At 43.7% G+C, this 27,966-nt stretch overlaps 1 protein-coding gene across 1 annotated transcript; it reads left to right on the top strand.

Annotated features, from left to right (window-relative positions):
- CDHR5 (cadherin related family member 5) lies at positions 1–27,966 on the top strand. Its single transcript, XM_063317801.1, has 15 exons — positions 1–188; positions 990–1,180; positions 4,358–4,408; positions 5,509–5,601; positions 7,598–7,696; positions 8,453–8,563; positions 9,013–9,183; positions 10,009–10,099; positions 11,844–11,941; positions 12,614–12,823; positions 13,739–13,855; positions 14,375–14,483; positions 15,899–16,069; positions 26,926–27,062; positions 27,428–27,966. Exons 1-15 carry the CDS (start codon positions 110–112, stop codon positions 27,932–27,934), a joined length of 2,235 nt encoding a protein of 744 aa, XP_063173871.1. The 5' UTR covers positions 1–109; the 3' UTR covers positions 27,935–27,966.

The raw sequence follows: 27,966 nt of genomic DNA, 5'->3' as shown, positions 1-27,966 counted from the left end.
ACCTTATTTCCTCATAGAACAGTGAAAGGAAGATGAGTTGTGACAACCCATGAAGAAAAGTAGATGGACTGTTTCCCCCTAATTCTTGGATTTGCCTCTCATCCGCTTGATGGCTTTTCTCAACCCCCTTTGTTCTTTTGTGCTCTTCCTCTTGGTATCAGTAACACATGTTCAGACACAGAATGCAGGTAAGTTGCTAAGTATGGGCAAAGCCTTCTCTATGGGGCAATTTTTTAAAAAATGGTGATTGGGAATTGCTTAAGTTAAGTTATAGCACCACACAAAAGAAGTAATCAGGACTCTTAATGTGCTGTGCAAGTCTGGATGTGATATATACACAAGCACGCACACACATTCACCTGGGCTTACTTGGAAGCAAGGCTGGTCATGTTCACCGGAGTTTACTGCCTGGGAAGTTAGCGTGTTCTACTTTGTCAAGGGAAGAACATATATATTATTTCTAATACTGTAAATATTTTAGTAGACATTTGAATGGTTCGATTAATAGTGTAATAAAAGTTTTCAAGAGTCTAGATCAAAATTTTAAAACAACAACTCCATTTCATAGGAGACTATGTTTCATGTTTACTTAACAAGTATTATTTTAGATTGCCTGAGTTGTAAGGTAGTAGATGATTTCACAAGGATGTTGACAAGCTAACTGTTCTCTGACACTACATAAGCTTTGACATGCATGTACTTGGATCTCAGATTGGATAAAATGATTATTAGGCAACTATTCTACCAACTTTCCTGTTGCTGTGAGATTTGGCACAAACTCATCAGAGAGGAGACACTGGAATGTAGCAAAATTAGGGCTTCCAGAGCAAGGCTCTAAAAAATCCAGTAGATATAACATTCTTTTTACTGCCATCTGGATCTAATAGCCCTAGTAAAACTCTAGCTATATTCAGAGTGTGAATTCTTATGACTCTGTTTATTAAATTAATGCTGTTGCTGATATAACTTATTTTCTTTTGTTTTACCAGAGTGTTCGGTAGACAACAGGTTTGTTGAAATAAAGGAGAACAACCATCCAGGGTTGGTGATTACTAACATTAATGCTGATCCTGGCATTACCGTCACAATTAAACCTTCTACAGCAGCAGGCTCTCCTACTTCTGAATGGTTTGAAATAAAGGGCTCGCAACTCATCCTGAATGAGCGTGTGGATTTTGAGGTAATAGAATAGGGGGGGAAAGCCTTAAATCCAGCAGGAAACAGGTGACAGTGAAGCCTCTCCAACCCGGCCCTCTCCAGATGCACTGGACCTCTAACTCCCATGTTGGGAACCGTACGCCAACTCCTATAGGGGATGCAAGCTTGGGAGAGGCTGGTCTAGGAGCAGCCAGAGTGGCCTCTATCCAGGGAGATCACATGATGGGATCTAGGGTATGTGTGTAAAGACTGTGTAAAATGCAAGGGAATTAACACAAGGGACACATAGTAAAACTATTCAATAGTAAGATGTCATTAATACATAGTATTAGTAAATGCAGTACATGTTTTGTGCTTATCAGTTATCCTAAAGCTATTTCTTCCTGGCCCAAAGATTGGTAGACAAATGTCAATGTATCTTGGTAAGATAGTTGAAAACTCCCAATGTTCCCTCCTCTTTGTACAGGTACACCAGCTACCAAGTTTAAAGGAAGTAGGGAGCTCTTCTGGATGACATGTGGCATCCCTGAGCCTCACCTGCCTAAAATCTGAAGGGGCCTCTGTCTTCCTAAGACTTCTTCCGTGACTACGTGCAAGGGAATCCCTCCTGAGGCGATTCCAGTGTTGTAAAGCAGGGGTGGTGTGGGATCACCTATTACACTTAGCTAGGATGGTTAAAAATCAAGAGGCTCCATTTTCACAGCATGCTAAGTTTAGCTAGCAATAATTCGGGCTGAGCTTTTTGTGGCTTAGCTTGTTTTGTGAGCCCAATCCATCTATCAATTTCTGGGTGAAAAATCTGTGTGAGCTCAAAAGATGAGTTAATTCAGTAATCTGTTTTAGGGTGCTCTATGAACACAACCTATCAGTGGGAAGGAGCCAATCTTTTCAGTGGAAGGTCTCAAAGATGCTCATTATCTCTCATCTCTCATCCTCTTTGCTGTCTGAGTCCAATGAAACCCATTTGGCATACCAATAGTGTCCCATGTACTTGTTAGGTGTGTGTGAGCCCATAGAAATATGAGAATTAGAGACTAAGCTGCATGAAAGCTCTTTTACCCCTCTCAGAGTTAAACATTATCCATGCTTGGTATTGTAATTCATGAGCCTGCTTATTTTTACTGGCTCAGCCTCTGAGCAGCTGTTTTCAGTGCCTCCAGTGTGCTGGGAGCACCCTATGGAAATCTTTCTCCCTTGCGTCAACAGGCCCTCCAATAGGGGCACAGAATAAGAGCAGAGATTAAGAGACACGGAAACCTGGAGTAATTGCTGGATGGACTGCACCCTTCCATAGACGAGTACAAGTCCTTAAAGAACAGTAATAAAGAAACCTAAGCTATTTTATTGTATGCAATGCCATTAGAATACAATTACCTTTTTTGTTTCATAATTTTTATTATTTTTATTATTTTTATTATTTATTATTCAAATTTAATTACCACCCATCTCCCCCAAAAGAGGAGGAGTTGTAAAGGTGAGTACAAATTAAACTCAGAAAAAGGAATAGGGAGAAAGAATAAAAAGTGCAAAGAAAGAAAAAGAAAAAAGAAAAAGAAGATAAGAAATGACTTCCAATCTTCATCCCAAGTAAAAACAAATTTGATAACTCTTCACCCCCATAAAGTTACAAATATCTCTTCTTCCCATAACCCATCCCTACTATATGCAAAACCATAAGTCATCAACTTTTCAGTCCTGGTGTCAGCAAAAAGTTGATAAAGGGTTACCAGGGCTTTGTAAAAATATGTCTTGATCAAACAAACCATCTTTATTTTCCTTTCTTTTACTTCGAACAATCTTGATCTTTAATTCATTCAGGTCATAGGATTTGGTTTCTTTTCAATTTTTCTTTTTCCAATCACAGAGGCTTCTTCAAGCTTTTGACAAATCTCCTTTGTAAATCATGTGAAAAGTCATCATCCAGGTCATTGTTTTGGTTTGTCATTTGTATCCTCAAAGCTTTAACTAGCTTCTTTTGTATATCCAGTAAAAAGTCCTTATCAAGGTCATTCTCTTGGCTTATCATTTGTAATTCTACTTTAACTGCCTTCTCTATCTTGTAATCCACACTTTTTTATTATTCCATATTTCTGGTTCTAGTATTTCTGCATCAGATTTAACATCTTTTGGACATAGTCTATCCATAGAACCAGACATAATCGCTGACAATTGTGATATTGTAGCTACTGTGGCTAATGTCTGGCTCCATTCTTTGAAAATCTCCTGAAGTATCTCTAATATTATAGCATTTTGTGTCATTTTGTAAATCCCCACATTAACCAAAAATTGAGAGCATTTACTTTTTCTTCTTCTTCTCATGTTCCTTTTCTTCCAGGAATCTTTACTCCCATCTAGTGTCCAATTTCTGAAATCATAAAGTCTCAAGGTTCTGTTTTGACTTGATAGACAAAACATTCTGGTTCCCACAAGATGTTGTTTATTTTAATTATTTCCAAAATCTTATAGTAAAAGTAACTTTAATCAAATCTTCAACTCAGGATTGCCTGTGAATGAATCACCTCCCCTCTGAGATATTCCAGATGCATGTAAAATTGTCAAGCAACCTCTCCACTTCTGTTGCACCAGAACAACAGCCAGTCTCCCCAAGGCAGTGTTTCTCAGCCTTGACAACCTGAAGATGGGTGGACTTCAACTCCCAGAATTCCCCAGCCAGCCATGCTTCATTTTACCAAGGTTGAGAAACACTGCCCTGCCCCTGAGGGATGGGTTTTACTTAACTTCACAAACACTAGGGGGGAGAGAGAGATCTGAAGCATGGCTGGGTTTTATGTATTTTTCATAAAAGCAGCTGGGGAACATTTTCCCAAGCCCGAGGCCAGCATCTTCCCATTGGAAGCTGTTTGGGGCCAGATGACAGAAGGGTATTCAGTGCCGAACGAGCTGCACAGCATACTGGCTCTCAAGGACGTCCATCTGACTTCAAGGGATCCAGGGATTTTGGAAATATCAGATATGAGGCTCTTTAGAGTGTCAGGGTGCTGTTTATTAGCATGCACTTTATCACTATGACTCTACTGCTTTCATGTACTCTGAGCCCAGTGAAATGGCTATGTGGTTGCAAAGAAGGACGATCCCATTGCAGTGCCCAGGGGAACCACATTTGCCAGGAACTGTATGTGTAAAAAACAGTTGTGCCACAAAGGGCTGCTTTATATTAAAATATTTGTTTTTAATGCAGAGTATATCAGTGATTCAGCTGGATCTGATATGCTGGAAAGGGAATGAGGAAGTGAGTAATATTTCAAATTTCTCTTTGTGTTATTACATTCTGCCAGTGTATAATACATTGGAAGAAACCTCTTTGCAAGTTCGATAGTGGTCCTGTAGAACACCCTTCTTCAGGTCGGCTGGACTTCAGCTCCTATAATCCCTCAGCAATGATGATCCACAATTTCCAACAGCTATATGGCTGAGGATTATGGGAGCTGAAGTCTAGCACACCCAGAAGACTCTTATGTCAGGAGTTACACACACAGCAAGACACATACATGTCTCTTGCGGTGTCAAGAAGACCCTTATGAATTTTTTTTCTCCTAAGAAAAGAGGGACGGATCGTAAGTAGAATATGCAAGAAGCACAGAAAAAAAAGGGTGTTTGTGAGTTCCTCTCCCTAATACCTCTGTGGAGTCTTTGCCAAAAGAATGTGGATATATATGTGCATATATACGTTGGCTGAGAATTCAGAGCAGCAAAGGAAAGGGGCTAATAGTGGGTATTTATTTATTTTATTTTACTTTACTTTACTTTACTTTTATTATTTTCTATCCCACCTTTATTATTTTTACAAGTAACTCAAGGCAGGGAACATACCTAATACCCCTTCCTCCTCCTATTTTCTCCACAACAGCAACCCTGTGAGGTGAGTTGGGCTGAGGGAGAGTGACTGGCCCAAAGTCACCCAGCCGGCTTTCATGCTGAAGGTGGGACTAGAACTCTCAGTCTCCCGGTTTCTACAAGACCAAACTGGCTCTCATAAATATATTATGGATATGATGATGAAATCATCATCTTCAAGCTTTTGAATGAGAGGTGTATATTAGAATGCAAGGCTGTGCCTCTTTCGGGTCACAGAATACCTGTTTTCACAGACACATCTGGCCAAAGTAGTTTTGACACAATTCAGTAGTAACAGATCCCAACAGTTTCTTCTGACTGTGAAGAGCAGATAGCACAGATAGCAGAGATAGGTTTCAGTCAAGACCTCAGCAGGGGCAGAGGCAAAAGTTTGAAGAAGAAAAGGAAAAAAAGGCTAAATACTCTGCTCTTGATTTTCAGTGTTTTTGAGCTGTCAATCCACAGATAACCTTCTTCTGCTTTATTTGCTCCTAGGTAAAAAAGTTACTTGTTATTATAACGATTGGAAATGAGAATGATAATGCTCCAGTGTTCAAGGAAACTAACATCACTGTTGATGTTGCTGAGGTAAACCATTTGATTCATATGTCTCTTTAGCACGTGGTAATAAGGTCATACTTACAGTTCTGATGAGTCAACGACCCTGAGAGAGGTAAAGAAGCAAAGAAAGGTCCAAAATTCCAAAACAAAATCCATGAGTACCAACAAGAGTTAGAGAAAATTAAATAAGAAAATGCTTACTTTACACAACAAACTCGCCAAATTTATGAAGCTTTTTTCTGGCAAGAGAGATGAACCTACGTGCTTCTTAATCTTGTTAATCGCCCATCTTAACTACAAGCTGGTTTTATTGCTCTCTTTGCCAGAACTCTTTATGCAGAGTTAAACTACTTGTTATGCAGTAGTTGCATTATGAGAGTGCATTTTAATGTCATATTTCATTGTTTTATGTTGGGAGCCTCCAAAAGAACATTGTTACCAAGTGCCATTAAAATTACCACTGATGCATAAACAATAATAAATACAGTTGTGTGCTGGATACAAATTATGGCAATAATTTGGAAAAAACATTTAAGATACCAAATACATTTATAACCCATGCCTTCCTCAGTGAATTGTTGTAATACAGTTCAAATTTCTGGGGCAGCTGTGATTCTTTCCAAGCATTTTCTGCATCTCTTTATTTTAATACGGTATGCTCATTTCCTTTTATTCATCAGTATTTCCAAAAGGATAACATCACATCTTCGTATGAGGTTATTTGTAAAATATATATCCTTTGCTGTTAAGATTTTGTCTCTGCAAAGTGTCAGGTTTCATCCCTTTCATTTATATTTTGAACTTCAGAAACACAGAGTGACATCCAAGTTATTGCAGTATAGATGCCCGTTCCTCCCTCCCTCCCTCCCTTGTTCCTTCCTTCCTTCCTTCCTTCCTTCCTTCCTTCCTTCCTTCCTTCCTTCCTTCCTTCCTTCCTTCCTTCCTTCCTTCCTTCCTTCTCCTTCCTTCCTTCCTTCCTTCCTTCCTCCACCCTCCAAATCTGCTCCTGAGTGGCCAGGGTCAGGATGGAGAAATCCTTCTGCCAAAGTATGCATTCAGCTGAAAGGTGGACACCATTTAAAAGGCCTTTAAAAGAATTCTATAACAAATTAAGTAACATATAAAAGAAGGTAAATGCCTTCCCTTATTATAAATCAGCTCAGTACTGAAATGCAACCAGTTCCAGTGTTAACTGAAGAGGACACAATAATTTTAACGTGTTAAATAATGTTTATAGATTTATTTCTATATGACAAACAGATCTTCACACACTTTATCTTCTAAAATGCTATTGCCAAGTATGTTTACTGCAACCTTAAATCACAGCTCAGATTCCCCCCTACATACAATAAATTATCACACTGTATGCCCTGCCCTATGTCCCAGTTTTGTTAGCATTTCTAATGTATTATGAATAATTAACACTTGTTTATTTTGGTACTGAGTATTAAGAGGCTGATGTTTTATCTTGGTTATTGAGCAGGCCTGGAGTTGCGCTGGATTTGAAAACTCATCCAGTTATTCTGCTGATCAGAATAAGATTTCTGTGAGGTTAAAATAATGTTAGTGTGGAAAAAGTAAACTGTAGATAGAACTCAGCTGTTTTAGAAACTTAATTTTGGCTCTCATTGATTCAGAGACTGAATTTACAGAAGCAAAGTGGATCTGATGTTAATTTTATTGTCCCAGTCAGCAAGATGAAGCCTGAGCAGCTTTCATTGATGCTAATGGAAACTTTCCTAAAATGCAAATCAGTATAGCAACATTTTTTTTTCTGGGATAGAGACCCACCTTTGTACCACCCACTCTTTTGTTCTGACGTTGCTCAGGCCACTTCCTGGGTGTTATTTACCACATGTGGATTGCATTAATGAAATTAAGATCAAGCCTAATTTTGTCCTGAATTCATTTCTGGGCTGTAGTTTTGGGTTTGGAGCTGCTTGGTCTTTTGGGAATGTTGTGTGTATGTGTATTTCTGTGGATCGAACAAAAAAACCTCTAAAGATACATTTTCCCTTCCCAGGATACAAAAGTGAACACAATCGTCGTACCCCTGGCGAACGTAACTGCTACTGATGTTGACCTTGATGTACTGTTCTACCGCCTTAAAGGAAGCCCACCAGTCAGTATATAGCTCAACTGAACTCTTGGGATGTGGAATATAATTTCAACTATATCAAGGGCTAAATTTCTTCCAGACAAGCAATCTTGCAAAGCAGGACACACATTGTCTCTCTCTTCTCTGAAGATGGCTTCCTTTTCTGCCCAGACTGGGGAGCAGAGGGATCAGTCCTGAAAGCCTGCTTCACACCAAATGGCTGAGTAATTCCGTTATCAGACAGAACAGTGCCACACATTCATCTGAGTGTTTTCTTTGGAGTGGGGGTGAAAAGAAGCGTTTCTGGACTGAAATCAGCAGGTTTAATCTACAGGAAGGTCATGTTAGATAAATCATAGAATATAACAGTAAGAACAGTTCAGCCTTGAAATATGTTTCTTTGGAAGGGAGAGGGTTATTTTCCCCTGATAAATTAAGAAAAGTCCAACCGTAAAATGAACTTGCGTTAGAGTTTCTCCTTTCAGTGGATTCCCTGCCAGTTGTATCCTTCTGTTAATCAATATAATTAATGATGTCTCTCATCAGAAGAAATGGAAACTGTCATTACAAAAAAAAAGATTAAAAGAACCCATCAACATATGGACAATTACATTTATTCTGTAGAATGAAGAAAAACAGTATAGAATCTCCACGATTCACTTTCCTTGAGTTGGAAGTAAGATGACAAACCATATACTTAGCTCAGAATTGTATATGTTATATGTTATTTCCTGTATCCGTGATTAAAACTGGCATTCTCTCTTTCTTCTTGACTGATAGGAGGCAATGGATTATTTCAATATACAAGGAATTAACAACCCACAAATTTACTTGCGTAAAGCCCTGAATTATGAAGCCATTAATTTTATGGAGTTTACTTTAAGTGCCATGGTGAGTTTTATTGCAAACAAAATATTTGCATGTTCTATAATCTTTTAGTCTAATTTTCCTTTATGGTTTCACAGATAAAGCTGAAACTGCCAATTCTCAGAGGTCTGGCTTAGGTGTCTTGAGATAGCAAAAGTTTCCCCATTCATTTGGTGCCTAGCTCTGATCCATGTGTAAATGAATGAGCTTAGAGAGCTGCCCCTTTCAATGAGGAGAATGAGGAAGATGGTTGTTGCAGAACTGCACATCCACACCATGGATCACCTGAGGCCCTTCATCACTCAGCGTTGGTTTTACCGAATAGGTGGTATAAGCAATGCCACTTCTTAGATCATCATCTGTCCTGCTGGACTTTGCAAATGTACTAGAAGGGGCTGATCTGATACTTCAACGATACTTTTTAGCTGATGAAACTTCTCCCATGTGTTCTCCTTTATTTTTCTTTTGCATAGGATGGGAGCGCTGGTGCAGCAGGGACACACACAGCCACAGCCACAATATCCATACGGGTTGTAGAGTCTGACCTCAGACCTCCCTGGTTTCAGCCATGTACTGCCTTAGGAGGCCGCATAGTGTGTATCAGCCTTGGCTACACTAGCAAAGTCAATCTCTCAGAATATGTGGTATGTTTACAAGATTCTTGGACTGGGCCCCCACCCAAAACTTGCCTTGTTTAATTTTGGTTTGCCTCTCCCTGGGCTTGTGTTGCTCTTTACATTTGACCTCCATGGATTCAAGGTATAGCAATGCCATGTCTTGGGCACAGGTGCCTCAGCTTGCCTGGTTGAACCCAGAGGACAACAGCTCTTGTACCACCTTTAATATGAGAAGTAGCTGATGTACAGCCCTTGTACCACCTTTAGTAAGAGAAGTAGCTGAAATAGCTAAACTTATGAACATAGAATGTTTCCATCTTTTACAATCCAGTTAATGGAACCCCATCTGAGACTCGAACGTCTTGTTTGGTTCTTGTAGCCAGTCTGAATAATGTCCCACATAATATATGTCTAGGAAAAGTGGGGAGATAAGCAACTCCTCTCTCTCTGGATTAGTTCATTGGGAGACCCAGATGAATTTTTGCTTGTAAGCCCATAACTGCTTTGAGGTTTGTTATAGCATTCAGACCAGCAGGTTCAGGGCAACGCAAATATCTGAGAGTGTCCCTTTGACATGACAGAAAGCAGGGATGCATGGACTGGGAGCGGGCAGGGAAGTTGACATGAAAGAACAGGGCTGAACATAGCATTCCTCAAAGGCCACATATTCCTAAAGAGTCAGGAAATATTGCCACTTTTTCATTGTGAAATTATGTAACTGAGGCTGTCTTATTTCATGTATCATTCTATAGGTTCCAACAGACCTCAGTCTGAGGCCAAATTTATAATGCATCATTAGGTGAACAAATTCTTGGAACTGTCAGAAAAGGATTTAGTTTCTTGTCATTGCAGAGTGGGCCACTGATCTTGGAGCCAGGACCCCTGTATGCTATTGATGGAGAAAGAAGTTTGAATGAAAAAGTAGTATATGAAATTGCTGCTGGTGAGTACAGTAGATTAAAAAAACACCTTTAAAACAATTACATTAGCTACTGATTTTCTAGACTTGATATTTCCAAGTATAATCAAGATTCAGGGACTTAGTGAAGAAATTATTTAATAATAATGCCACATTTCTACATATATTCTACATATATACTCCATATAGCTGAGCTATATGGAGCTTCCCAAGTATAAAATAGGGAAAGATTTGTAATCCAACTTCTTGGAGACAGACTATCCCCATGACAACTCTTAAATCCCCCCCTCAGAATGCCCCCAATTCGGGCTGTTGAACTTTAGTGACAAAATGATTGAACTCCACAGCATGATTTCAGTATTCTTTTGGAAGGATTTGGGCTTTAGAGGTTGGAAACAGACCCCAAAGGCCTCACTCCCATTCCACCCTTATTCTTAACTAACTGCCCTCCCAAACACCCAAAGTGACAAACCCATTTTGGCACCCAATTTCAGCAGCAGTGTCTCTGTGGGCATGCTGATGGAGTGAGGGGGGCCAAGTGGGATCCATTGTTTGCCCTCCCCTGTAATATACCACATACATTACATTTGCACAATGTGTTCATCCATGGAATATTTAACCTGGTTTGTTGAATAACCTATATCTGGTTGAGTTCTCACAACATGCTATTAATAAATCCTGGCAAATCAAAGATTACATTATAGCTGGGAGTGCGATGTTGGAAGGGGACCACATACATACATTCATTCATGCATGCATGCATGCATGCATCCATACATAATACATACATACATAGGGATATATTTATTTCATTCAATTCAAGCAACTTCTACATAGTCTTTATTTCAATCTGTGCTTGGAATGGATTAAGCAAAAGATGTAGGAAATAATATTAACGCAATGGATGTTGAAATCTCAAAGCCGATAAAGCAGTGAGTAAAGCAAACATTTATGCAGCTTCTAACTTTCAGATACATCTAGGCCATTCTAGAACATATGCATGTTAGTTCCCCTTTCTTTCTTCAGTTTGGAACTTCTTATTTTTTACTGTACACACACCAATGGAATGGTAGTAATGTGAATTTTCCCAGGACCTAAACACACAAAGACACAAAAAACGCTGGCAGAATCTGTGTAATTGTTTTCAGGATCCGAATATAACTGGTGCCAGTTTGGTGCAGCGATGAAGGCACCAGGCTAGAAAATGGGAGACCATGAGTTCTGGTCCTGCCTTAGGCATGAAGCCAGCTGGGTGACCTTGGGCCTCCATTTAGGGACAAGTAACAGCTGAGTTACTTGCCCCTGAATGCAGCCATGGATGTGATAGCATCTGAGCCATCCCACTTTTAAACAAGGCTGCCCCAATCATTTACTAACAGAGAAATTGTTGAAGGTCCTATTTAAAAATATAAAATACAAGTGAAATTTCCTTGCATGGTTACCATTTTTCCAAGCCAGGATCCAGTAGCAGTAAGTCAGGCTTTGAGAAAGATCTCTGGAGGAATAAGTAATTGAGATCTCCAGGCCATTCTATAGTATTAGGTTTTTTAGGTACCTTAAATATAAGAATAAAGTAGCTACAAAATAAAATACAAAATCCTAACATGAAAAATGGGGACTCTGCCTGTTTTGGAACTGCCCTGGGTTCAGTGCTCACAAAGGGCACACCTAATGTACGGTCCCATAATCTTACCAGCCAGAAAGCTTCATCCTACTCTTCTTGCGGTAATCATGCATGCCAAGTTTTTCTTTTCCCAATTGTGCTTAGGAAATGATAATGACACATTCTTAATAAACAGAGATTCTGGAAACATCACCATGAACAAGTCTGCAAACACTCTGAAAACATTCACGTTGTATATTGTGGTAAGTCTCCTGATATAGTAAGTTTAGTATCTTGTTAATCAGATGTGACTCTTGAATATACGTTCGCCAGGAGGACATAGTTAGCAAGGCCAGAATTCCCAATCTGGTGCCATGCGTTGTGTTGGTTAGGAATTAAGAGAGTTAAAATCCAACACATCTAGAGGGCACTAGACTGGACAAGGCTGAGCTAGGCACTGAAAAATAGATGCTATGCCTATTAATTAGTTCCAAGAGAAATAAAATTTAGACCTTGCTGTTTCCTACTGAGATTAACAAAATTTGGAAGTCTCATCAGCTCTGAGTCCTTGCCACATTCTGCTATAACACACCGTGAAGCAAGTTAAAGATTATCCTATTAAAGCTATAACCTACTCTGATATCACTGAATTTGTCTTTTTTATAAAGGGCTAATTACCAGTTACTTATTATTATTGTAATGGAGTGTGGTGGGTGTAAGGGATATGGTGGGTTGGCCCCTCTGGCTCCCTGAAGTGGGGGTCCCTAAGCCCTTCCCCACAATTCCTCCTGCCGCCACCCACTCTTTGACGGAAAAAAAAAAATTCTCCTTCCCCCACCCTTGTTCCAGAAAACCTCCCCATCAACCTTCCATTAAAATTTTGCATTTCACCCCTTAAGAAGAATAGATCTATGCTTCTTATTCTCTTTCTCCAGGCTTCCCAAGACAACAATCCATTCAGATATTCTCAGACAACAGTGAAAATTGATGTTGTACGGAAAAATGATAATCATCCCTACTTTGAGAAAACCTTTTACACAGGAAGAGTGTCTGTGGACCAGCCTGCAAAGACTCTGATCATGAAAACAAACACATCCTCAGAACCCCTGCAGATCTTTGCAGCAGATGATGACTTCTTGCCAGATGTTAGTCATTTCAAGATCTGTTGAATATCACAGGAGAAAAGGCTGTTAAGATAGCAATTATGAAGTCAGTTTCTGTGTGAGGTTGATGTGAGAAACCTATATTGGGGTAGAGAGTTGTACTTATTTTCAGATCCCTTCCAGTGATGCATTTTTTTTCCTGTACTTGTCAAACCTTCTTAACCTCTGGAGCAGTTTTGTGCTGCCTTTTTGAGTGTCCTCTCTGCCACTTAGGAAGATGAAAAAGAGGGAGGATGGGAAGGCCATCCTGGTCAGAAATGTGGGAGCAGAAAAAGTGGCAGCACTAGTCACTCTGACTGTTTGCTCACTGTATTTGCTTTGTGGTGGGTGAGGGAGAAAATTAACCTTGGTAACAGAGCAAGGGGAACACATAAGTTGTACCTCAAGAAGAGAGAGAGATGGTGAAAAAGCACCATGGCCCCTTTCAAGAGACAAAGAAAAAATTCAGGAGCCAAAGGGCAAACATTCCTGCAATGGGAAACTGCTTTGCAACATTTCCTTTGGAGCAAGAGCTGAACTCATTGTTAATCAGCTCAGCTTCTCAAGCAAACTCCACCGCACTGTGGGGTGTTGGGGGCAAGTGTCACCAATCGTAGCCCAGCACAGTCTTGCACTGGAAGGCCCTTTTGTGAAACCGGAAGGAACTGCTCTCAGATTATCAAAACTGGGCCAGTTCTATAAACCAGGCTGGGGAATGCTGCCTGGGGGATTATGAGAGTTGAACTTCTGTATTTCTGAGGGAACCAGGCTGCAGAAAAGTGAGATAAGTAATCCAGATCATATCTAGGATATTAGATAGGATGCTCAGTATATAACAAATTCGTAGAAACAGAGTTTACTTAGTGAAGCCATTTATTTGGTAAAGGCCTAATGCAGATTTTTATTCACTGCTTTCAGAAAATCAACCCAGATATCAAATACAGAATACAAAACAGTTCAGATTTCAGAGTCACTGCAGACGGATTTATCCAAACCACTGTAGTTCTGAATGTATCATCTCATATTACCCTTTCGGTAGGTAATTTTTCCTAAAATGGTTGTACATCTCTCTTTAGCTTGAGGCTTCCAAACAACACTGTCATCTTGAGTTGCTGTCTTGCTGTCTCTCTCCTTATCATTTGTCACTTCAAAATAATCAGATTTAAAATAGATAAAAGACAGAAAATAATATTTTTTTTCAACCATTGTGCTGAACCATCTTTTGATTTTAAACGCCCATCTTCACAGTGGATTGAATCATGACATGAACGTCCTATTCCCATTGGCTCTGTTGCAGGCAGTAGATTCACATTGTAGGGTGTGCAAAACAGGGACTGGATAAATGAGAGAAGCACTGGCCTCCACACTCATAAACATGCTTTGAGCAGGTCTCATCTGTAACCCAGGTCATGCACACGGGCAGGGGGCAGCCAGCACAACCACCATCTCTGCCAGGTGTAATTCCATCCCAATTAGTATGTTGTCTTTTTTAATGGACTGATAGAATCAGCACATGTGTGTGAAAGGCTAACACCTCCTTTCCTGTTGGCACAGGCAATTGCTACTGACACCAATACTCTGGAAGAAGCAAGCACACTGATCTCAGTTGATGTCGCACCTTTGGCAAGTATGTTGGGAATGCTCTCTTCATGTCTTATATGGTGCAGATGAAATTTAGAGATGTAGGAATCACAGAAATTGCTGAAGCACATTAAGCAAAAGCCCTATCCCCCTATCCCTCTATGCAGCACAACCATGGCCTGGTAACCAGGTTTATGTACTATGTCTTCATGGTATTGCCTGTTTCACCCCCTGACTACAGCTGAGGCAGCTGGAAGTTGCATCTAGCTGTTCCCATTTCAAAGGCATGTTTCCCCCCTGCTCCTAATATAATTTTTGCCATGGACATGATCTACCATTATCATTGACAAAGGTATCAGTGCTCAGAGATGCTCTGTTTCTGAGCCTTGAAGAATTATCGCCTACCCCCACCCCACCCCAGTGCTGAGAAGCAGAGCATTTCCAGGTGTTAAGGGAAATTCATTTTTCTATAGAAGGTGGCCAGGCATGATTGTTTCTCACCAATAAAGATAATCTGATATGGGAATGTGGTGTGGGAGGAGGAGTTAGAGAAAGACTGGCCTCTGATTTTACTCAATTCACTGGTGATTTGTGAGAGAACAATCCAGCCCTTGCACTAGATCGATTCCCTCTTTTGTCGTAGAGTGATGTTGTAGAAGCTGGAATAGAGATTCTGCTGACGAGATTTAGTCTATGTAGGGCCCGTGAAGCTTCTTCCATAGGGAAACTCTTCCAGTATTATTATCTCTTCATAGTGCTTGAGTCTCGATGCCTTGAATGTATGAAGGGTTTGACTCTTAGATATAGAAGCATTACGTTAAATAGTCCCTTTGCCTGTTACATTTTCAGCTTCAACTGTTCCACCTGTAGCTACCACTGCCTCCACTGAAACCTCCCCTGCCACCCCAGAGAAATGGACCGCTAGTTCAAAGCCATCAGTTTTGCCACCTGGGATAAGTAGTCCTCAACCTGCCACTTCTTCTGGATCCACTAAGTCCATGTCACCTCCACCAAGTACAACTGGGAATGTTGACCTTACAAAGATTACAGGAAATCCTGTGACTGTTACTATGCCTGGCTCAGTTATTTCACCTTTTGTAACTACCCTAAAGCCTCCTGTCAGCACAGGTAATTCTTCACAGCTTCTGACCACTGGTTCTCCTGTAACAGGGACAAGCCAACAAACACTGGGATCAGTCAGGACCTCAAGCGCCTCCACTCAAGCACCTCCTCAGCCTGGAGCCACCGAGCCTCCCACAACAGGTAGATTTGTGACAACAAATGGTGGGACTGTCCAGCCACTAACATCTTCCCAAACTGCAATTACCAAGACTCCCGTTGCAGGTACAAGCCCAGCACCAGATGGTGGTAAACACCCTACTACTGGAATACCGTTGCCTGGAATCACTAACCCCTCCACAAAAGGTACTTCTACAGCAAAAAGTGTTCCTTCTGCTTCACTACCCTCTACAACTGCAAGAAGCACATCTTCCATAGCAAATTCCCCTGCAACAAGCTGGACTACCATATCATATGTAACTTCAAAGGCAGCTTTTATATCATCTAAAAAGCCTAGTACCCAAGGTAAAGTAACTCCATCAGTAAACGAATCTCATAAAACAGTGGAACCTAGCAATCCTCCAATGTCTTCTACAACTAGTCCAGAAGGTAGAGTCTATGTTATTAAGATTGCATTCATGAGTCATGGTAAGAGAGGTAAAGGTTTCCCTTGACGTAAAGTCCAGTCATGTCCGACTCTAGGGGGCGGTGCTCATCTCCGTTTCTAAGCCTTGGAGCCGGCGTTGTCCATAGGACACTTCCGGGTCATGTGGCCAGCATGACAACTCGGAACGCCGTTACCTTCCCGCCGAAGCGGTACCTATTGATCTACTCACATTTGCATGCTTTCAAACTGCTAGGTGAGCAGGAGCTGGGACGAGCAACGGGAGCTCACCCCGCCGCGCGGTTTCGAACCGCCGACCTTCCGATCGGCAGCTCAGCGGTTTAACCCGCAGTGCCACCGTGTCCCCTTGAGTCATGGTAAATCATGCATATAGGAATAAGAACACCCCTCATCTTCTCCTTGGTTCATAAACAAGGAGAAAATGGAAGTATGTCCTGAACTAGGCATACTATGTTTGGGCTACAAATATTCAAACAATCATTAGATGGCAGCAAAGAGATATAGAAAATTGTCTGTTGACATCTAGTGTTAATTTGAATCATCGCAACCTGTATATACTATGCCTGTATAAACTGTGATTACTATGATATGATGTTGAATGAAGCCAACTTCATAACCTATGGTTTAGAGTTGTTTGGTGAAGAGAGATCATTGTTTGTTAAAGGCAAAAGTTTCCTAATGCTTGTTTATAGTTGTAGCTGTGCTTCAGGAAGAGAGAAGGGGCGTGTAAGCCTGAGGGGGGAGGGAGTCTAGGCTTGTTCCCATCATAATATATAATAATTATAGCCAATAGATAGAGGATGGACAGATGGATGGATGGACAGACTGACCAAAATCAGGTAGAATTCTTTAGTGGTGAGAGAGTATGTTTTAGTTTTGTTTCCTTTTCTTATCTCATGCCTTTAATTTCTTTGGCTTACTATTTTTTATGTTTTATTTTAGTGCTCAGTGTATCTTTGATTAGAAATTAATCATGGGAAACATTAAATTACATTTAAATACATTAAATACATTAAATTGTTTTAACAACATAGATAAGAATTTAAATCGCTGAGCTAAGGGCCAAAATCTCCACTATGTGTTCAAAACTACAAAAAGAAAGAGTGAGAGAAAGAAAGAAAGAAAGTAGTCAAACTTTATTGATTGATTGATTGAACTTCTTGACCACCCAACTCATATGCAAAAACTCTGGGCTGTTTACAATAATAAAAATAATATATCATTAAAATCCAATATACATATAAAGATATATACATATAATATAAATATAAAAATACAAATATAAAGTATAAATACAAGATGGCCAATCTAGATCTTACTGTTGGCACCATCAAGGTGCCAACCACCTCCATGCATGGCTATCACCCTTCCCACTCCAAGCCAAGTGGCATAACCAGGTTTTAACTTCCTTCCTGAAGGCCAGGAGAGTGGGGGCCTGTCTTACCTCCGGAGGTAATTTATTCCAAAGGGCGGGCACAGTGGCAGAGAAGGCCCTCCTTCTGGACCCTGCCAATTGGCAACCCCTCATGGACAGAGTCCGTAGCATGCCCTCTCTGCCTGAGTGGGTAAATAAATAAATAAATGAAGGCTTTGACTCTTAGATATAGAAGCATTACGTTAAACAGTCCCTTTACGTTAAACAGTCCCTTTTCAGCTCCAGCTGTTCCACCTGTAGCTACCACTGCCTCCACTGAAACCTCCCCTGCCACCCCAGAGAAATGGACCGCTAGTTCAAAGCTGTCAGTTTTGCCACCTGGGATAAGTAGTCCTCAACCTGCCACTTCTTCTGGATCCACTAAGTCCATGTCACCTCCACCAAGTACAACTGGGAATGTTGACCTTACAAAGATTACAGGAAATCCTGTGACTGTTACTATGCCTGGCTCAGTTATTGTCAGGCTCTGCCTGCTACCCAGTAAAACACAGACACTATGTAGGCTTTAGGTTCTGGTTTTATTTGAGTATAGAATGCATGCCCTTGGAAAAGCTGAGAGTGAGTGGAGCGCACCGGAACGGGATTTAAATAGCCCGTGCCGGTCAGCGCTCCACCCCTCCTTCTCCGAGTGTGCCTCGAGCCCCGTTGGCGATCCGGCTCGTAATCTTTCTGACAGTTCGGGCGTGCCTCATGGTCGGGTGTTGTCAATTACCTCCTTTGCAACATTGTATCTCTTCCTTCCGCGCCTCCGGCTAGAATCAATACTTTGTTGCCAGCACCCGTTGCTCTCTTTTGTTAGCTAGTTGCCTTTTTCCTTAATCTGCCCAGTGCTCATTTCTTTGTATTGTTATGTGAGCCGTTGCAATGTCACAAGCATTGCAACGGTGATCATGACATACTGCCCCCCTTCAGGAAGGTTAAGCCGTGGGTTTGGAGGGGTAGGTGGTGTGGTAGGTGCGGATCAGGTCGGGTGCCTGGACGTCACGGGCAGCGACCCACTCAGGGTGTGGAAAGTGTTTCCACTTTACGAGGTATTGGAGGGAGCCCCGCTGCTTTCGGAAGTCAAGCATCTCTTTTACTTCAAAGTGTTGCTGTCCGTCTATCATCACTGGTGGGGGGCATGCGTGCGTGGGTGCCACCGGGAGGGATCACTTGCTGGCTTGAGTAAGCTGCAGTGAAATACCGGGTGCAGTCTCTTAAGATTATGGGGCAGGTCTAAGCGCACCATGACTGGGTTCACTATTTGTGTCACCCAGAATGGTCCAATGAACTTGGGGCCCAGCTTCTTTGACGGTTGCGGCGATTTTATGAATCTGGTGGATAGATAGACCATGTCCCCCACCTGAAACGTTGGTTGCTGGCGCCAGTGCTTGTCCGCTTGTGATTTGTACGCTGTTTGTACCTCTTTAAGCGCGTCCTTGATGACCGGCTAGGATTCTGCGATTTTCTCACCCCAATCACAAGCGGCCACTGTTGGGGATGGGGGCTGAGGTAGTTCAGGTATGGGGACGAACTCCCGGCCTGACACCACCCCAAATGGGGTTTTACCGGTGCTCTGGTGTATCGCGTTGTTGTATGCGATCTCCGCAAACGGGAGGAGGTCTACCCAGTCGTCTTGGTGATAGTTTATGTAGGAGCGGAGGAATTGCTCCAGTGTGGCATTAAGGATCTCTGTGGATCTGTCTGTCTGGGGATGCCAGGAGGTTGACAGGGCTTGCTGGGTACCTATCAGTTTTTAAAAAGCCCACCAAAACCTCGAGGTAAATTGTGTGCCCCTATCGGTCATCAAATGGGAGGGGCATCCATGTAGGCGGTACACGTGGACTAGGAACAGTTTCGCCAGCTGTTGGGCTGACGGAATCGAGGCGCAGGGGATGAAATGCGCTTGTTTTGAAAAGTAGTCTTTTACCACCCAAATGACCGTTTTCTTTTGGCTAGGCGGTAAGTCGACTATAAAGTCCATTGAGGGTTCAGCTACGGGTTGCAGCAGCCCCTGGGGTTTGCCAGCCAGTCACTTGGCCATAGCACACACTGGGCAAGATGCCACATACGTCTTGATGTCCTTCCTCAGCGAGGGCCACCAAAACTGCCTCCGAGTCAGGTGTAGGGTTTTCAAGAACCTGAAATGACCAGCCTGTTTGCTGTCATGTGATCTGTTGAGGATCGCCTGCCGCTGTGAGTCGGGTACATACAGCCTTCCCTCCGCCCATGCGAGGTCCTGGTCCATGGTGACCTTGTTGGGGTTGGCGAGGAGCCAGGGGTCAGATTTCAATGCCGTTATGAAGTCTGCCTGTAGCTCACCTGGTAATTGAGGTTGCCTGCGTCTGGGGGCAGGTTGCATTGTAGTTGTTTGCAAGGGGGGGCAGGCTGTCCCCGAGCTCGACCCCGGGTGACCACTGCCATACCCAGCTGGGAATCGGAAAGCACCATCCCTACAATGTCGGAGATAGGCTCCGCATCCTGGGGCAGTCGGGAGAGCGCGTCTGCCAGGAAGTTCCTTTTGCCTGGTATGAACTTCAGCTGGAAGTTGAACCGGCTGAAGAACTGAGCCCATTGTATTTGCTTGGGGCTGAGGCATCGGGGCGTACGGAGCGCCTCGAGGTTGCGGTGGTCTGTCCAGACCTCAAACAGGCAAGTTGTCCCTTCCAAAAGGTGGTGCCAAGCCACCAGCGCTGCTTTAACCGCAAATGCCTCCTTTTCCCATACGTGCCATCGCCTCTCTGTCTCCGAGAATTTCCTCGAGAGGTAGGCTCATGGCTTAAGGATTCCCATGGAATCCTTTTGCAACAGGATGGTGCCTATGGAGAAGTCAGAGACGGCCACCTGCACCACAAAAGGTTGTTCGGGTTCCAGGTGAGCTAGGATTGGCTCCGCTGTGAACAGTGCTTTCAGCCTGTCAAACGCAGTTCGACAGGCAGGAGTCCAATTAAGTATGGCCCCCGGGTTTTTTACCTTGCACATCTCCCCAACGCCCTTGGTCTTGAGCAAATCGGTTAAGGGTAGGGCTATTTCCGCAAACCCCCTTGTGAAGGACCTATAGAAATTCGCGAACCCGAGGAAGCTTTGAAGCTGGCGCCTGGTGCGTGGGCATTCCCAGCTCAAAACTGCCTGGACCTTCACGGGGTCCATTTCTACGCCTTTGTTAGAGATTCTGTACCCTAGGTAGTCCAAGCGTGATTTGTGGAATTCGCACTTGGACAGCTTAGCGTAGAGTTTGGCTTTTCGTAGCTTAGTGAGGACTTGCCTCACCAACCTCTCATGTTCCCTCTGCATCCTCGTGTAGATGAGGACATCATCCAGGTAAACCAGTACACCCTTGAATAGGTGCTCATGCAGCACCTCGTTGATGAGTTGCATGAAGACCCCCGGAGCCCCCGCGAGGCCAAATGGTAGTACCTTGTATTGGAAGGAGCCCAAGGGGCAGTTGAATGCCGTTTTCCACTCGTCCCCCTCCCTGATGCGTATTCTATAATATGCTTCGCGGAGGTCGAGTTTGGAAAACACCCTGCCCTTTGACAGGTGTGCTAGCATGTCCTTTACGAGGGGTAGTGGGTATTTGTTGGATAGGGAAGCGGAATTTAATCCGCGGTAATCGGTGCATAGTCTCAGGGTGACGTCCTTCTTTTCCCGAAATAGGATGGGTGCTCCAACCGGCGAGTTTGCTGGTTTGTCTGGTGTTGGTGCCTGGTAGACCCCGTCTTTGAACTTGATGGAGCGTGTCCTCCAGTCTATATGTGGGTTGTTGCGTGCTAGCCAGGGGATCCCCAGCACTATTATGGCATTCCCTATCTGGGTCACCACAAAGTTTATTGATTCCTTGTGGGTGCCCATTGTCAGGGTGACCATTCCGGTCCTCTGGGTGGCCGGTCTCCCCCCCGCTGTAGAACCATCTAGTTGCTGGAACACCAGCGGTTTGGGGAGGGGGAAACAGGGCAGTTTTAGTGCAGCGACAATATCGGGGTGGATCAGATTTCTGGAGCACCCAGAATCCACCATAGCTTCGGCCGCAATGGCTCTAGGGCTGTAAGCAAGTTCAATTGTCCCTGCCAGGATGGAGCAATCGTCACTCACCCTGGGGTTGTTGCGCCCCTTCTTCACCACCTGCCCAGCGGCGCTGCTTAGAGCAGGTGGGGAGCATTTTCCGCCGGCTGTTCTTGGGCGTCCCCTGCGAGGTAGGCGTCCGCGTCCTCTTCCGGGGTTGCTAACGCTCCTGTCAGCCATCTGGGGGGGTTGGATGGTTTGTGCGGCATCTTCGGTGTGGGTCTGGGCGGGCGATCCATTGGTCTGTTCATGAAACAGTCCGCTGCTCGGTGCCCCATTTTCCCACACCTGGTACACTGCCCACGGGCAAGCCTCCATTGTTGGTCTGCGTGCCAGGTTGGACCCGGTTGTGGGACTGGTCCTCTTGTGCTGGGCAGGATTTTGTCGTCTGCGGTTGCTAGCAGGAATGTGCGCTGAGCGTGTTCTGCTTTACCAGCTAGGCAAATCCACCCGTGAAGGGAGGCTGGGTCATCCCTGTAGAGTGCCCATTGAAGCACCTCCCGTTTGAGGCCATGCTTGAACATGTCGATCAGGGTGGCCTCCGACCATTCCGTGATTTTGCCCGCGAGGACCTTGAATTCGAGGGTGTAGTCGGCCACCGTTCTTTTTCCCTGCCGCAGTGCTAGGAGTGTGCACTTTGCCCTTTCCTTCGCCAGGGGGTCCTCAAAGTAATGTTTCAGCTCGGCGAGGAAGTCATGGAAGTCGGCCAAAGCTGGGGCTCCGGACTTGTACATCTGTACGTACCAGTCCGCAGCCCTGTCTTGGAGCCTGGTGGCCACCGCCGAGATTTTGGCGGCTTCTGTGTTGAAGCAATGGCCGTATTGGGCCATGTAGTCCCTCGCATTGTTTAAGAAGAAGGACAGTTTTGTGGGGTTCCCGTCAAATTGTATGGTGAAGTCTTTGGCGAACCTCCCAATTTGCGGGTCCCCTACCTGTGGGTGTTGAAGGATGGCTCCCACTGGCCTGGGGCCGCGAATCCCTGCAACAGAGTCTCGTGCTTGGCCCCTTCCGCTTCGGGTTGTTGACGGGGTGGGTATGTTGCCCCGATCCCCTTACCCCCTGTGCCGCCTCAGTCTTGGAGCGCTCGCTGACGATTGTTGCCAGGGACTGGAGCATATGTTCCAGGTTTCGTACCTTGGCTTTCAGGGTCGTGTCCTCATCTGCTGCTGGCAGGGACAGAAGCAGGTGCTCAAGGTATCGTACCCTGGCTTCCAGGGCTGTGACCCTGTCTGGCGTGCCCTGGTCATCTGACGTCGGTGCTGCCAGATGCTGTCCAGTATGTAGTCTTGCGCCTTCCTGCTCGAGCGTTTGGGGGTAGCGGAGCCTCCAGGTGGAATAGGGTGTTCCCGTCCGGGATCCTGCTCCGTCGGCCCAAGTGAGGAGTTGCTGGTCCCCGACCTCATCTTCCGTCGGGGTTCTCCCGTCTGGGTTGGAGCTCCAGGTCTGGAACTGGGGGGCGGTGTGGGCAGGGAGGGTGTCCGCGTTTCCTTTGGGGTGTGCTGCCTCCAGCCGCCGTTGGGTCGCCTCTGCCTCTTGCGGGCCTTCCTTCACGCCTCTGGTGCGAAGTGCTGGCTCCATCGCTGTCCCCGGTTCCGTTTTTCGCCAGTTGGTCTCTCCCGCGGAAAAATTTTCGTCCGGTGGAGCTTGGCGATTTTGGTTTGGTGACTCTCAGCTTTATGTCAGGCTCTGCCTACTACCCAGTAAAACACAGACACTATGTAGGCTTTAGGTTCTGGTTTTATTTGAGTATAGAATGCATACCCTTGGAAAAGCTGAGAGTGAGTGGAGCGCGCCGGAACGGGATTTAAATAGCCCGCGCTGGTCCGCGCTCCATCCCTCCTTCTCCGAGTGTGCCCCGAGCCCCGTTGGTTCTGTTGCCGGTAGGTGAGGGGTCGTGTAGCCCCTCCTGTGCCTCAGGTGTTTTCTTAATTGTTTTTCCCGGCCGATGATGGGTCATTGCTGGGCAATCCGGCTTGTAATCTTTCTGACAGTTCGGGCGTGCCTCGTGGTCGGGTGTTGTCAATTACCTCCTTTGCAACATTGTATCTCTTCCTTCCGCGCCTCCAGCTAGAATCAATACTTTGTTGCCAGCACCTGTTGCTCTCTTTTGTTAGCTAGTTGCCTTTTTCCTTAATCTGCCCGGTGCTCATTTCTTTGTATTGTTATGTGAGCCGTTGCGATGTCACAAGCATTGCAACCGTGATCATGACAGTTATTCCACCTTTTGTAACTACCCTAAAGCCTCCTGTCAGCACAGGTAATTCTTCACAGCTTCTGACCACTGGTTCTCCTGTAACAGGGACAAGCCAACAAACACTGGGATCAGTCAGGACCTCAAGCGCCTCCACTCAAGCACCTCCTCAGCCTGGAGCCACCGAGCCTCCCACAACAGGTAGATTTGTGACAACAAATGGTGGGACTGTCCAGCCACTGACATCTTCCCAAACTGCAATTACCAAGACTCCCATTGCAGGTACAAGCCCAGCACCAGATGGTGGTAAACAGCCTACTATCTACAAAAAACCCAATTTTTTACTTTCTTCTATTGCATTCATTCATTCATTCATTCATTCATTTTCTATGGTTACCTACTTGCCAGATGATTGTATACCTCTTGATTTCAAAAGAGCTTTCCAAATAACAATAACACATCTATTTCTAATAGTTGTACTTTTTTTTTTTGGTGCCTTTGAGTCCATGTTGACTCCTGGCGACTGCCTGAACTAGTCCTTGCAGTTTTCTTGGCAAGATTTCAGAAGTGACACCTTAACCATCCGAAGCTCTCCAGATACTGTTGGAGACACCAGGTTCCTGGTTCCTTTGTATGCACGGTTCTCTAAATTTGGGGCACCTTCTCTTTTTAACGCCATGCCACTTCTTTCCTTCCTTCTTCCTTTTCCAAAGCAGGAAAGAAGAATGCTACCATGTCCATGCCCCTTTGCCACTCCCATGCAGAGCCATGCATGTTTAATGGCAGGTTTGATGCATGTTTGATGGCAGGGGAAGGAGCTGGATGTTGTGACCTGTTTCAGATGGGAGCTGGTCTGAGTTTGATACTTAGGGTGAACAAGGCACCTGGAATGGTTTTGAGCCTAATAATTCTCCTTATTACAGCAGTTATTTCAAGGAATTTTCCTGTGGAAGAACTCTGATGGGCTTAGTTCAGATTGAGTGTGCTCTGGCTTTGCTTCATCATTTAAAGGAAGACACTTCCTTCAATGTTTAATGTTTCACTTACCCTCTTCTTTCTTTTCTGGGCTGCATGTAGCCAGATTCAGCTCCAGCCATATCAGAGTAATGAGTCTTCTGTCAAATTCTGTAAACAGTAGTTTTTCCTGAATGCTACTAATTAACATCAGGGCCTTTAGTCCTGATCTAATCTATTATTGCTTTTCTTTGACTAGCCATGGCACTGTACATCTTGGCTTCTGGGTATTTTAGATCCTGGACTCCTAGCCTTTACTTTGGGACCTCCAGCCTGAAAAGTATCTTCTCTACCTCTGAACTAGACACATCCCAGCTCTGGGTTTCAGCTCATGGTCCTCTGCTTTACACCATCTGGCTTTGACTCTCTGAAGATTCTACTACTAAACAGAAACAAATGAAATAAGAAGAAACAAATAACACCCCAAGAGGATTTAAACATACAGAATATAATACAAAAGACCCACAAGGCTGGAACAGCTACCCAGTGAGGAGAGTCTCTGACATCTGGGCTTGTTATTTTAGACAAAAAAAAAAAGAGCTATAAGTAAAGAGAAACATGATGGAATTGAATAAAATAATGTGCAAGGCATAGAAAAGTGGGATAGGAGAAACTTTTCTCCCGTCGCATAATCCTAGAAGGCAAGCCTCTTCCAGGGTGCAGCGCCAAGGGAAGAGAGGCAGATGGTGAGAGAGGTGGTTAGAGGCAACCAGAGCAGGTCACCAACCATACTAGTCTGCCAGAAGAATACAATCCACCCAGCTCTGTCTGTATTCTTATGACGATGTTCTTCAGCTGATTTATCAAGAGGTTTTCCGACATAATGCCTCGGAAAGCAAGTCAATGCAATAATTAATACAATATACTGCATTGCATTTTCTTAATTCAGTGGAAAAAATAGCAGAGCTGTAACTTGTTGCCAATACTTCTGCAGCAGTTGTTTTGTGATTATCACAATTATTTTGTGACGTTATGGGATTGATGTTATTTCTGGAATGAATATGAATCTATGAACCAATTATTTCAGCTCATGTTAATGATACACTCTCAGGAGCAACTGAAATTTGCACTTACTTCAGAGTTCACTTTGCAAGATATCACAGTCATATTGTTATTAATACCATAAAACTTTCAGGGAAATTGCTTTGTAATTATGGCACAATTTTGTGAAGTGTGATATGGGAAAGTACAAATCTCTCTAGCAACCGATACCAGTACAGCACTGACCTTTGCTTCCAGCAAGATGAAAACCTGGAGCACAGCCATTTGCTGCTGACTAGTTCAGCATTCAGTGTCTTAGTTCAACCTCCCAAAACAGTGCTCTTAAGATGTGTTAGTATTTTAACTCACAAAATTCCTAGACAATGTAACTGTTGGCCATGCTAATGGTGAATTCTGGTGGCTGCAGACCTGGAAAAACTACCTTAATGCAAAGGTTTTTAGGTTTACTATACTGAGAAAATTAGCACAGAAGCCAAGAAAGCAATTTCTTCATGCGTTCATTTTCTACAATGTCTTTAACAGTAGCCTGACAGAGAAATTAAGTGTGTGTATTTTTCCCTATAGTTTTATCTCCATGCCAGGAAAAATGTCACTCAGTTTACTCTTAATATATCATGCTGAAATTTAAAGGACACAAGAAATTCTGGCAAATCAAGGGGTTGATGGCTCTGTTTGAATCTCCTTTTTGATTATGTGCCATCAAATTGGTGTTGACTCTTAGTGACCACATAGACTTTCTCCGTGACTTTCTGTCCCTAACTTGGTCCTTCAGATCTTCCAATAGCGCACCCATCACCACTTATCTGAGTCCATCCCCCTTGCTGCTGGTCATCCTCTTCTCTTTCCTTCCACCTTTCCCAGCATTAGAGCCTTCTCCAGAGAGCTGGGTTTTCACATAATCTGTCTGAAGTAAAATAATTGAAGCCTGGTCATTTCTGCCGAGTGAGAACTCTAAGCTGACTTGTTTGATGATCCATTTGTTTGTTTTCTTGGCTGTCCATGGTATTCTCAGGAGTCTTCTCCAACGCTAAAGTTCAAAAGGGTCCATACTCATTCTACCCTGCTTCTTCAAAGTCAAAAGATTCCTCTGTAGCTGTTGTGAAATAATTGCACGAGATGCTTGGGTATATAAGGAGGTCTGTTTGTTTTCTTTACAGGTCCCTACAGTGTAGAAGACATGGCTGCTCTGGGAGCCACACTGGGGAGCTTACTCGCAATTGCACTAGCCTTGCTTGCATTGATGTCCTGCAAGTATTACAAATTAAAAAAAGAACTTGAAAAAGACAGTCTGAAAGTAAGTTGGGCTTCTCCCTCTATTTGTTTCAGGGAGTGGTTTTTCTTTAAAAAAAACCACAGTGCTGGGGAATTTATAAGAATATTTAGGTTGTCTTCAACTTGCAAAGTTGTAATTATGGCAAAACCACATTGCCGATGAAGACATTAGCTGGGAATTGCAGAAGCAGTTTTAACTGAGGAGAGCATGAATCTAGCATATCCTGAAAGGGAAAGGGACACTGGCAAGTCTTCTTCCTCAGAAATAGCTATCTAACTATAAAGAGAGCAGATCTAATCATTTCTAAGGCCATTAGTTGTCCTAGCTGAACATCAGTTTCCCCTTGCCTTTGCAGAACTGTACAGACATTTGTCTCTCTTTTGCAGATTACAGAAGACTTTTCCAATGCCAACTTCCAGGATGATGAGACATCTAACTCAGGTGGAAAAGATGATCAATCACCAGCAAGCATTATGTCCAAGAGTTATGCAGAGGAGAAGGAACCAGAAGGCAATCAAACCCAGACAGCTCCTGAAACAATCCAAGAAGAAGAAACTGTGGATAGAGACAGTGAAAAGGAAGTAAGATCCATCCTCACAAAAGAAAGGAAAATGGAAGATGATGGCTACAAGGCAGTGTGGTTTAGAGAAGATGTTGTTCCAGAAGCTAAGAGTGATATAGTGATGATTGAAGATGACAGTGACCTAGAACAGAGCAGGACTGGGTCTGAGAATGATAGTACTGCTGTTGAGGATGATTTCAGTGATGATACTGATAGCGGCAGAGGTGACAGCGACATAAATGTGAGTCCAGGAAGAGCGCAGCTCCTCAACACTAATCCTTCTGCCAGCCAGTCTCTTGAAGAAGCAGAAGAAAATGATGATGCTTTGTAAAACCAACCAAATAAAGTGGCTTTTCAAAGATA

Source organism: Candoia aspera, chromosome 1 (genome assembly GCF_035149785.1).
Source record: "Candoia aspera isolate rCanAsp1 chromosome 1, rCanAsp1.hap2, whole genome shotgun sequence".
In the NCBI taxonomy this organism is placed as follows: domain Eukaryota; kingdom Metazoa; phylum Chordata; class Lepidosauria; order Squamata; family Boidae; genus Candoia; species Candoia aspera.
This window is presented reverse-complemented; position numbering and strand designations above follow the sequence as displayed.

What these genes read in the sequence shown, in the direction of transcription:
- CDHR5 (XM_063317801.1), top strand. Translation starts at nt 110, where the DNA reads ATGGCTTTTCTCAACCCCCTTTGTTCTTTTGTGCTCTTCCTCTTGGTA. An exon ending in AGTATATGAAATTGCTGCTG is followed by an intron (nt 10,100 to 11,843) that starts GTGAGTACAGTA and finishes AATTGTGCTTAG; the next exon opens with GAAATGATAATGACACATTC. An exon ending in TTGAAAAAGACAGTCTGAAA is followed by an intron (nt 27,063 to 27,427) that starts GTAAGTTGGGCT and finishes TCTCTTTTGCAG; the next exon opens with ATTACAGAAGACTTTTCCAA.